General features: G+C 42.7%; 1 protein-coding gene across 1 annotated transcript in view; it reads right to left on the bottom strand.

Moving 5' to 3' along the window:
- PTPN21 (protein tyrosine phosphatase non-receptor type 21) overlaps nt 1–12,198 on the bottom strand; it is a 63,749-nt gene extending 51,551 nt beyond the window's left edge. Inside the window, exons 1-2 of the mRNA XM_039883978.1 lie at nt 12,059–12,198; nt 7,747–8,124 (exon numbers count right to left, since the gene is read on the bottom strand). Coding sequence (XP_039739912.1) covers nt 7,747–7,926 — 180 coding nt within the window. The 5' untranslated portion in view covers nt 7,927–8,124; nt 12,059–12,198. The remainder of the gene's footprint in view (nt 1–7,746; nt 8,125–12,058) is intronic.
- Between the last annotated feature and the right edge of the window lie 242 nt (nt 12,199–12,440).

The raw sequence follows: 12,440 nt of genomic DNA on the forward strand, positions 1-12,440 counted from the left end.
GAAAGTTGCTTTTAGTAGTGAAGTTGTTCTGATCTAACGACGAAGTTGTTTTCGATGTAAGAGTGAGGCGGGCTGTGCCAGGACATCACCACCTCATGGGCTGTCATTGACAAGCACTCAGTAGCTCAGGTGCTGAGATACCGCTGGGGCTCATCGATAAGAACATGTGAAGAAACAGCCATGGCAAGGGGAGATTTAGTGTGTCAATACCAAGAATTTGTGAGGACTCTTCGGGAGCGCTCGGTCTGGGCAAGGCTACCCTCTGCTGATCTAAACAGCTTTCCAAAGACCTCTGGGGCATTAACTCCTGCCATGGCAAAGGTGACTCCCCAGCAGCGGCCGAAGGTAAGCAGGGGCTCCACGAAGAACATCTTGCCCATCAACACCACCCCTTCATTCTCAGCAGCGTGCTCTAGCAACAAGGGACTTTTACTGTTGCCCTGGCAGCTGGGTATCAGCTCTGTTGGCCAAGCTGAGTATCAGCTTGTAAAAGGTAGATCTCAATGAAATTCAGACTTTTTTTTTTTCATTTCCCCTTGCCCGGAGCAATTGTGTTATTAATTTGTCATTGCTTTGGAATATGTTATTTCTTGATTGGCTTATTAAGAGACATGATTCTGCATGTTATTGGCATGTGAAATTCCCACAGTGAACCTGGCAGACGGACTTAGTCTTGGAGCATAATTTTGTCCCCCTAAACGAAAGACACTAGCATGTCATTAAGAAAGTGATATGAGCAAAGGACTTGCTAATAGAAAAGAAAATAGCATGTTTAGGTAGGGTATGTATCTGACAAGAAGGATGAAGTATAAGGCTCAACAAATGGCCAGGGAATTTGGTTAATGCATAAAGGAAACATGAGTTATCCATTTATTCACTGAAGAACTGTCACCACATCTACTGCTTTACTGCTTGGTGGGCACTCAGGCTGTCTGGTAGGGAAGACAGACATGGCTCTATCAACAGAGGTGCAATGAAGGAATCTCATTCACAGCCTCCTCCCTTTCCTCCTTGAAAGAAGCTTTTTTCCTTAACAATAAGTTGCTCCAGGGAGGAAATGAATACTCCAATGACCTTTTCTGAAATCTGATGATCCAGGCCATTCAAGAAGAACATATGTGGGGGAAGGAGGGGCAGGGTACACTTTAGAGGCAAGTCATTTTCTTAAAAATATGAAGGTCTTGAACTGCTCACGTTCCATCCTACCAGCACCTTCATTCTGGAGAAAGATTAGGTAAGAATCTGTTAAGCCGAGAAAAGGGGAAAGATTGTCTCATCCAAGAGGCTTCTAGGCCCACAGCCTGAGTTCACTGATGGATGGGGGGGAGGGGAGAGGTGTTATCCATGAACCACCTGAAATTGTATGCAAAATTCTGCATTTTCATCAGATTCTCAATGGGTCCGAGACTCCTCTAGCCTTAAAAGTCAAAGGTCAAGCAGAAGTCTGACAGATAAAATCTCAAATTCTGGTTCTTTTGTTTATTAGCTGTGCAATCATCCAGATTACTAGAGTAAATCACTCAATTTTTCAGAACTTCAGTTTCCTCATTTCGAAATGGAAAAGATAATGCCTAACTCACTGTGAGGATTAAACAAGATAAGGCACATACAGCTTCCAGCACAATAATGTCCATATACCCAGAAGGACAGCAGAAAACTGTTAAAGTTTCTAGTATTATAAAGTGTGAAATCTGACGACACATACACCAAGGACAGTGAAAGACTTTAGAGCCCCCAAAACACTATCAGTTTCTTATGTCTGCCATTTTGTAACTCCACTCACAAACCTCTTCATATCAGCAAATTCATACTTAATTCCATATGGTCATGAGACTGCACTATTGTGGCAGATTGTTGGTGAGAGAGATTCAAGGACACCTTCAATGTCTTTTAGGTGAAAAGTCCCAAACTGGGAGATTAACATCTCAAACTATAAGCCCTTCTTTTCATTAGAATGAGGCGAAGGTTGCATAATACTTCATTACTTTAAGTAAACGGGTTTCCGAATTCTGTAATATCTTGTCTGATGATATATGAGTTATTCTAAAATGCAAATCTCCATGTTTGTATAATTCCTCTACTTGTTTATATGGCTGGTTTATATGAAATAGGAAAAGTAACAGCTAATCTAAAATTCAAGAAATATCCTTGCTCATTCATAATCAGTTTTGGACTTTGAAAGACTTCTTTAAAAGACTTCTTTATCTAGATGAAGAGGCCAATCTAAGATTTATATTTGCTTCAGATGGTCTAACTAAAGATATTTACTGATCCATGTCCATAGGTCAATCTTATTGGTTTTATAACATACATACCTGAATGAATAACTACTCAGCCCAAAAGGTTAAAAAGTTTGCATGTATTACACTTTTACCTTATACATATTTCAGCTATTTTTAGAGTCCGAATGAAAACAGCAAGTACAGAAGGAAATGCGCATGAAATTCTTGAGGTCTACTCAGGTAACAGTCAAGATAAGGTCAGTGGATATTTGGAATACCTGAGACACTGATTTAAAATAAAACACTCTGGCAGCCAAGAACACTTTCTAAAGTTGCGCTTGAGAGTAATGACTTGCATCATATGCTTTATTCCTCTCTATTCCAACAAATCCCTTAGCCAAAAAATTTCCCCATCGGCCAGAAAACACTATGAGAAGAATCTGTTCAAAAGTTCAGCAAAGTTGACATTCTCTTGACATAGTAATCTACCTCAGGGAGTCACTCAAACTAGATCATTTTCTAAGTGCTTCAAAAGAAGCCCCAGAGTGAAAAAGAAAAGTGTCTAAAGAAAAGAGTGCTTTTTACCTGTGTTCAAAGTTTTGTAAATGTCTAGCTTTCTTCAGGAAATTAAATCACACAGCAAATAAAAGCTGACTTAACAGAACTGTTTTCCATGTTTATCAACCTAAATTCAAAAAAAAAAAAAAGAATCTTAATTTTAAAACTAAGTATACATTTATTCAGCGACTACATACTGTAAGGTACAAGGCGCTATTCTAGTCACCGGTGATGGAACAGTCCTACGCTGAAGGAGCTTACATTCTGAAGAATAAAAACTTGACATATGGGTGATGCACTTCAAATCCAACTTAAAAACATTTTCTGAAGGTCTGTGATAAACCACAAGAGAGAAACCAAATAACAAAGGCTATAATTATAATTTTAAAATGAGAGGATATAGTAAGAACTTCCAAATTTTGCTAGACTTTTCACCCTATTCAACAAAATGCTTTGGAGATAATTTTAGGGATAGCTGAGTACTGATCTCAACTTAAAATTGTAGTTATGCTCGTACGCCAAATATATAGGCAACAGTGAGGATCCTTGTTCCCCTTCACACACATGAACACTCAGAAATAGATGAAAGAAAACTGCCCTCTAAAATCTAAGTAATAAAACCGATACATAATGTATCATAGCAAAAACATGATAAAGTTATCTTCGAAAGGCTTTCAGAGTTTTATAATTTCACTGTTCCTTAACTGGAGATTTTAAAAGTAAAAAAACAAAAACAAAAACTCCAACCATATATAAATTTCAGCTTAATAAGAATATTAAGATAAAGGTAGGTGCCTTGTACAAGAAATAATAGTTTGCAATGAATCTAATTAAAACCCATGACGACATGATAAAAATTTAATTATCAAATATAATATAAAATTGCAAAAGAATTCTTGAGAAATATAAAGCTCAATCCAAAATTTCATAAAAATTTTTTTAATCCTAGGAGTTAGGTCGAGGACAAGAGAGGATAGGCTAATACAGAAGTAAAAGCCTAGTGAAGCTCTTTTTTGAGGGCAATGAGGCAGCAAGTGACATTTTACAAATTAATTTCAGCTGACATCAAAAACAGAGGTTCAAACATGACTGCCAAATTGCAATGTATACTAAAATTTTAACAGTTTAGTACTGTAAGAAGTGGCCACTATACTTGTTGGTACTATAAGAATATTTTATAAACAAGCCTGTACTTTCTTAGTAAAAGGAAGAAACAGATATTTACAAGAGTTAATCTGAAGAGAAGTTGATCAGTGCACGCAACATGCTAATGGAAGTCACAAATAATGACAGTAATTGAAGAGCAATCCTTACTGAGTTCCCTAAATGCCAGGTCCTCATAATCACCATCAAGTAGATACTATTGTTATCCCCAATTAAGTAATTTGCTCAAGGTCACAGAACTGATAGGTGACAGCACTGGTCTTTCTGATTCCAGTGGCAAATGTCTTAACCACTCTGTTACAAACAGCCTTCTCAAGAGGAAGAGCCCACCTAAGCACTGCCCAGAAAGAGTACCAGACTCTAAGGAGCTCGTCTGGTCTCAGAGACACTACCATTCCCCTCATGAAGATATGTAAGGTTTTCAGGGCGACCTCCCTTCTCTGATTCTATGCTCACCCAGCGACTTCTGCTTTGCTCTGGCTCCCACGTGGCTTGCCTACAGAGAGACCGTGGCCTGGCCAGTGGGCACACATACTTGGCAACACGGGGCAGTTCCATACCTTGGAGTTAATTACTAAACTTGCATTTTGGTTTTACATATCACTCTCAGTAAGCAGGGGTAACACAGGTCTCAGTTCCTGAGACGTTAGGTTTTTAAGCCTCACCACCTCACTCCAGACTGTGCTGATTTCACGAAGGTCACGCTGCCTTGTGGGAGTGGCTGTGCCCAGCTGACACCCTCTTGTCTTACCACCGCCACCCAGCCTCTGTAACGTATACTTTCCAAATTGGAGAGAAAGTTTTCTAATTCCTCATAAATTCTATAAAGACTTTCACAGCATCTCTTGAAAAAGCGCTGTGAAATTCAGAATGAATGATTCAGAGAATTTCAATGTCTCTCTGCGAGGCTGTTGCTATAATGAACAATATTTTCCCATGAGGATAATTTTTCTCCCTTTTTAAAAGTCACTTTCCATAGTTCAAATATGGTGAACTTAGAAAAAAGTTAACGATCTAAGTCAACTAAATTGAAAATAAGTATATTAACCTGTTTTTAGTTTCTTAATGCATTATAAAATAGACACTCAAAAAAAAAGACTAACGAATAAGTATCATATACCCACACATCCTGCTTACTAAAATACTACCGATAAGAGTTGAAGCCCCTGGGTATAGCGTTATAACGGCATTATTGTGTAACCTTTATAATTATCATTATAGAAGTGAAATAGTATTCACCTGGCAAGAAAAATAAAAACTTCCTCTCCCCCAATTTAAATATGAGTGGTAGCAAAGCTTATCAGGCAAATCTATATGCTATGAAAATTCTGAGTTGGCTTGATGGAAGAATAGTGCAAGATAACACACATATTAATATCTCGGTATGATTCACATAAGTGATGTATGGACACAAACTCAGAACAGGTGTTGCTGACTATTTCTGAACCATCATTCAGCAGGATTAAGCCTGGGGCTTGAGCCAACTGTCTACAAGCTACAGAGCACAGCTTCTGAAGCTCTGAAGGGAAAAATTTGCTATACAAACTACTTTCTAACCTTGACTGTCGTTAAACAACTTAAAATGGCAGAACAGCCTGTCTAGGGGTAAGACATTTTCTAGGTATCACATCTGTTCCCTCTCAAAGCACTCTCTCCTGTTAAAAATCAGTATCCTTATATACCCACAGTAATATGAGGATGCTGGTTCCTGAGTCTGATAACCTCAAACAAGGGATCGAAACTTCTCTGGACTTCCTGACTAATAGAGAAGGAAACCAATGCTTGTGGGTTCAGTTCAACCTGTATTTACTGAGCACATTCCATGCCGGGTATTCTGAGTACAAAAATAAATTAACCACAGTTCCTCAAGAAGTTGACTATGTAGTGGTTTTAGGCAGACCCTGTGCATGAGGAAGAAATTACAGGAAAAAGAAGCTGAAATAGAAAAAATGGGTGAAGGAAGCGAAAAATACGGAATAAATGCGAGTTAGCAGGAGTGGTCACAGAAGCCAGCTCTCCTGGATTACTTTCTCCTACTACAGCTGCTCCATCTCCATCTCCAACTCCATCTCCTTCTAAGACACTCCCTTCTCTACTCAACTCTGAGGGGTCTGCCACTTCTTTTTCTCTCCTGGATTGCCTCATACCCTCACCCAGCTTTAACTGGCCTCAGCTGATGATTCCAAAATCTCGTTCCTCCAGCCTGGATTCTCAGCTGAGTTCCAGACTCGCAGGTGCCTCTGCCTGCTCAACATCTCAACCAGCATCTCAATGTCAGCACTTCCAGAACTGAACTCAACATACACCTCTCCTTATCCCCTTCAAACCTACCCTTCCTTTTACGTTTCCTCTCTCTGTTATGGTCCCCGCCATTTACCAGAATCCTGACTATCAACCTGGAGCCCTGGCCAGCCCTTCCCCCAACACGCCACAGGTACATCCTGAATATCTCCAGATTCCACCCACTTCTCTCCATCCCCATCCAATTCCAGGTGACCACCGCCTGCATCACAGCTACTCCTTTCTAATCATTCTCCAGAGCTTACTCTTTGCATAAAACAATACCATACCCCTGTTTCAAAACCCTTCACTAACTTCCCTATTACTTCAGGACAAGCACAAAAACTTGAACAAAACCCCGTATTACATGGCCCCTGGTTTCAGCCTTTCCTCTACACACTTTAGGCTCCAAATAGATCACCTGCCTCATGTCTTTGGCCGTGTCCAGTTCCTTTAATGAAAGTCTTTTCCAGCTCCTGATAGGACCACCCTGCCCCATCCTTCAGGTGTCAGCTCAGACATCACTTGCCCTGGGAAGCTTTCCCTTTGCTGCCTTTCCCATTGTCTAGAGCACCCGCCACTTCCCCTATCGGGTCTGTTTTCTTACTGGTATCAACACAAGGGTAAGCTCCTAATACACATGTGCTTGGCACTTGTCTTTGATATTGAGTCATCAAATGATTGTATGGTCTCACAGGGCACAGTTTATTCCTGACATTTTATGAAATAAAACATCACTTGGATTTCCAGTTAGGAATATAACATGGGCATTTGTGTGGAATAACCAGTTTCTTCCTCTTGCCCTAGAACCAGGCAACCAAAGGCTGGGTTTAATTAGAGCTCTATTCTTCATGGGCCATACATAGTGTTTTAAATTTAAAATATCATGTGGATACTTGAAGACTCCACAGCTTCCTAGTAACTAGATTAGGGGTTTTCCAGGACAAACCTCCTTATTATAACAGACTAGTTATTAGAGCATGGTTTTACGTACACATTAAGTCACACAACCACTCTGAAGGTTAAGCTCCACTGAAGCTCAGATGAGGGAACTGGAGCCCAGAGATGTCATATAACTCGCCCAAGGTTAAACAACTAGTTGGTGAGGAAACCAGAATTCACACTCAGGCAACATGTCTCTAGAATCTTAGCCTGGCCTGTGGAAAACAATGTTGAATGACTGAGTGACTGAATGAAATCAGTAAACTGTACTAGATCAAGATGACCCATTTGGGATCATATTAGAAAACGGGAACTTGATAATCCCAAATGTATTCATATTTGATTTTGACTTACATTTTCAAAACTCAGGCACTATTAATTCTCTTATGGGGTAACCCCAAGGAAAGACCTCTTGATCTGTATCTATTTCTGCTTCATGGGAAGGTGGGCTTGCTGGCTCAACTCAGATATCATGGCTAGGGACGTGCTTTGAGAACGCACAGCCAGCATGCATTAAAACAGCTGAGAAGTAAGGAGCGAAGCCAGGCCAGAGAAGCTGGCAGACTTTTTTGCGGCTCACCTCCCGTAGCTCCAGCCTTTGGGCCACGGCCTCCAGGCTCTCCTGGCCAGTGCTCTCCACAGACAGGGTGAACTCCACAAACTCGTTATTGAGCAGTTGGATCCGCGCAACCAGGCAGCTCTTGCTGGACACCGTGTAGCGCCGGGTGCGTTTCAGTTTCAAACCAAATGGCAGTGGCATCTTCTCTCTTCAGGAGTGAAGGGGTAAAGAGGGAAGAGCGCCGCCAGCAATGCAGTGGTGGTGATGGAGGAAGGGGGCAATCCTTTGCTGCCGGGAGGAGTACTTTACAGTCTCCCGCTGCTCACCCAGCAGCTGCTGCCTCCATTAAAATGCAACTGAGTCTCCAAAGGCCAGGTGAAGGGAGCATCCACGCCAGTGCTGAAGAAAGAGGAACACTGGTTACATGGGTAATGGATTTTGCTTTTAAAAGTAAAAATCAATACAGCTGTATCCAAATAAGTTTTCTCTCTCCACTGAAAAAAGAAGGCAATAGCAAGATCTGGGTGGCAGTGGGGAAGTTTATCATCTGAGCTGTGTTAGACCTTGGGTCCAGCCTCTACTCTCACCGGTTCCTACAAACAGTGGTTAACACTACCTGTGGCTGTCTTCAGCACCGAATGAAATCATGGCTGGCACTACTATAACCCCAAAATTAGTAGCTAGCATTAGTGGTCCCCTTTCTATGTTAAAATTTATATATATATATATATATATATGTACGTATATATAGAGTAAGCTTTTTGGCTCCCCAATATTACAAATGTCAAGGTTCTTTAGTCCTTAGATAACTACAAAACACCTCTAAAAGTGCTGTATTCAATCCCAAAAGGCAAATTAACCCTGAACCCAAATGGGATAATCCCCTCTAAACATATGGCAGCCGCGCGGTTCAAACGAGGTGAAGCGCTTAACAAGCATTTGTAGAACCCTTTTTGGTTTATAAATATGTATGTCATCAAGCTGATTTATTTATAAACAAATCATAAAAGACCCTAGAAATGCTTGTTATAGGATTACCACCAGAAGCATGGAAAGTTCTAAACACGGTGGCCCCGACTCTTCTCCGGAGGGGGGCGCCTAAAGAGGCGGTGAGCCTTCGCCTAAGCGGAGCCGCGGCCCAGAAGGGAAGGCGGGCGAGGCCTGAAAGGCCATCCTGGGGTAAGTGAGGGAGGACCACGCTCCGCAAGCCCACGAGGCTAAGGGAGCAGTGGAGGGCTGGGGCTCCGACTCCTCCGCGGTCCTCCCGGGGGAAGACGAGACGGCGTTGCCAGGCCAACGCGCAGCCTCCGAGGCCCCGGAACCCTCCGCGCGCGGCTGCGTTTTCCGACGGACGCATTAGGGACCGTCCGGCCCGGCTGCTCCCGGAGAGAAAGAACTTCCAAAGGACCCAACTCCAGCCTCCACCGGCGCTGGAAAAGGGCCGCTTGAAGACTCCCAAAATACGCGATTTACCACGGTTTAATCACACCTTTGATGGTAACTCATGGGCTTGAAGCTGAAGCAAATCAGACGTGAGAGGCAACTGGGGATTTTTACACTGATTGGATTTCCCCCCCCCTCCCGTCCCCAAACGAATCGACAAATCCCGGGTTATTTCCAGAATCCCAGATAGTTGCCACCTTCCGTTTTCTTCTAAGCCGAGGCTGCCCCGGAGGATGAGTCGTGCAGCGGGGTTCGGCGGTGCTTGGTTACCCCGAACTTGGGTCGGGAACCGCGCCGAGGGGCAGAGTCCGCCCTCAACCCTCTCGTTCCGCACAGACCCCAGGCCTCCAGAAAATCGGCTTTCTCAGCTTTACCCTAGGATGGGCAGAGCTGGGAATCGATCCAGATTCCTCATTCCGGTCCTCTTTTCCGGTCTCCTGACTCCATCTCAGACCCAGAGGTGATGGGCACTCAGGGCTGGGGGATGGCAGAGGTAGAGGACAGGGTTTAGCTGTTACATTAGGCTTTCCCAAACTTAACATTTTGTAATTCCACTCCACGAAAGTGTATTGCGTCTCTGAGCACAAGGCAGTGTAGCGGGCATTGTGAGAAGAAATCTAAGACGAATCCTAAGCCGTCTCTGCTCTTAAGAAGATTACAAGCATGCTATAATTACATATAGGGCTGTATCTCTAAGGAGGACCCAACCATGGTTTTCTGTTTTTTTTGTTTGTTTGTTCGTTTTGTTTGTGTTTTGGTTTTTGAACTCTGGTCACCCTCAGATGGCCATTAATTAATTAATTAAAACCGAAATTGAAAGCGAGGAATAAAGGAGGAAGGCCAGAGGAAAAAAGAAAACTGGAACTACCTGAAGCACTGTTAATTAAGAGCATTTGCTGAGTGCCTTCTGTAGGTAAAAGCATCATACTAAGGAGGGAAATAGAAAATAAATATTATAAAAAGATACGGTCTCCAACTGCAGTTTTCAATGCTCTTTGCTATGTCAGGGTATAAACTAAATAGCTAGTTGAGGCAAAATAAAAAAAAAAAATTAAATGAGAACCTTAATATTTTTAACTAGAAAATTGCCTGATGAGCTAGTAGTGTTTGTATAAATTTTTAAAAGTTGTATATACATAATATATATATACTGAATACTCTTTCATGAGATGAGGTGATGGGTTTTAATTTTATATGCAAGTTATGGTAACTGGAAACAAGACAGATTAAGTAGTGCAGACGAAGAGACAAGATATTGCATACATGCAGAGGAAAGATGAATATTTATATCAAGGGTGTTCAAATATGGCAGTTTCTTCACTACAAAGAACTATATGCCTTGAAGGCAGTAGATAGGACACAGTATGACTTAATTAACTTACGCTCCGATTTAACAAATTCGGAGTAAAACTTTCAATTGTCCCCAAGATCTGAAATGTTTTACAGCATCAGGGATAAAGAAAAGCCAATGTGTTTTTATTTTGGTAGATGTCATAATGTAATTAAAAAAGTTAAAGGGGGTGTGTATCAAGTGCATTTTTCCCCAAAGATCTAGCCATAAAATCTACTTTTTGAAAAAGGGCTTTTTTGCTTATTTAACAAAACCTACTGTGTTGAAATAATGTTCTGCTTTACTACAAAATTATCAATGATTTACACATCTTAATTTTCCGTTATGAACAATATTTGCTACTAAATGATGTCTTAAAGTTATAAATGTATCCACAGTAGACTTTTAGGATGCTTTCTGGGGGGTGTGTTTCAGGTGCAAAATAATATGCAATAATTTGAGAGGTAGTTGGATCTGGAATTATAAATTAACTCCTAAAGTAAACAATTCATAATTAGCTCTTGAAGGAAAAAACTAGGAGATACTTTGTTTCTCTACATAACCATTCTCTTATGTAATAAGATAACAAATACATATTAAATTCTGTTCAAGTTTTCAAAAGACAGTCTGAGATACTTGTGAATTCATTTTAATGTTTTTCTTTTCACAACCCCTTTCAAAAGTTTCTCAAATACTATGAATCCTGTAGTTTCCCCCCTTGCCGCTAAGGCCCTCGTCATATGTAATTTTGCCAATGATGCTTTAAAATAAGCACTAAAAGCGAGTGCACATTTTTAGAGTAATATACATATGTAGAGAGATCTATAGCATTAAATCAAACGCATGTTTCTCATGGAGCAAACATTTATGCGTAGATACTCTAGAGTAAAATGCCCTAGAAACAAAACGCACAACTATTTTCAGAGTAAAATTACTGTCATATCCGACACATAAAAACTGTCAGCAACTATTAGACATACAGCGGTTATCACTGAGAGCACACGCAATGTTTTGAATGTTTGAGAGCATAGCATTATTATAAGGCTTTCTCAGCAAAAAAATAAGACGAGCGTGCCTAGAGCGGCCAGTCTAATTAGGATTTGCAGAAATCACAAGTCGGAATTTGCAGACCCAAGAATTCTTTTTTCCAGAGTAAACACTCTTTACTCAACAGCAAAACAAGTCATCACCGAACAGTCCTTCCCTACTCCCTTCTCGCCAAAGTTATCTGGCAAATTTCGTACTTAATACTCTGAGAGGCACAAATATGCCTAAGACTTTTAAAACCGTGATCCAGAATTAAGCCGCAACAATCAGCGGAGGAGTTCAGAACAGACGTCCAACACCCCCTTTATAAATTATTCAAGCAGTTTCAGAGAGAACCTGAAAAAGGAAGACTTTTCTCTTTGTTACGCTCCTGCCATCGGTCTGTAGCCGGGACCGATCCTCCAGGACTCCAGGGCTGGCCGGCGTGCTCCGGGGTCCCCGCTGGCGGACACGTCCCACTGCTCCGCCCGAGCGCCCGCCCTCCGCCCGCCGGCCGGGGCCCCGCGCCCTCACCTGCTCCCGCTCCCGCATCCTCGGGGCCGCGCGCCCCGCTCAGCGGCCCGCCTCCCGGGGCCCCGCCGCGCGGCCGCCGCAGCCACAGCCACAGCCGCGCCCGCACCGGGGCGCGCTCATGGGGCTCGCATGCCTCACTTCCTGTCTCCAAAAACTCGGCCCGCAGACCATTCCCCCGGGCAGAGGCCGGCGGCGGCCGCGGCGAGGGGAAGGGCCTGGAGATGAGACCGGCCGGCGAGGAGCACCGCACAGAAGAAAGCGCGCGGGGGCCGGGGCGGCAGGAAGACCGACCGACGGGCACGGGACGCGCGGCCGGAGCCACGGAGCGGCCGGGGCCGGGCGTCCCTCCCCTTGGGCCGGGCGGACGGATCCGGGGAGGCGG

Source organism: Pteropus medius, unplaced genomic scaffold, assembly GCF_902729225.1.
Source record: "Pteropus medius unplaced genomic scaffold, Ma_sr-lr_union100, whole genome shotgun sequence".
Lineage (NCBI taxonomy): Eukaryota > Metazoa > Chordata > Mammalia > Chiroptera > Pteropodidae > Pteropus > Pteropus medius.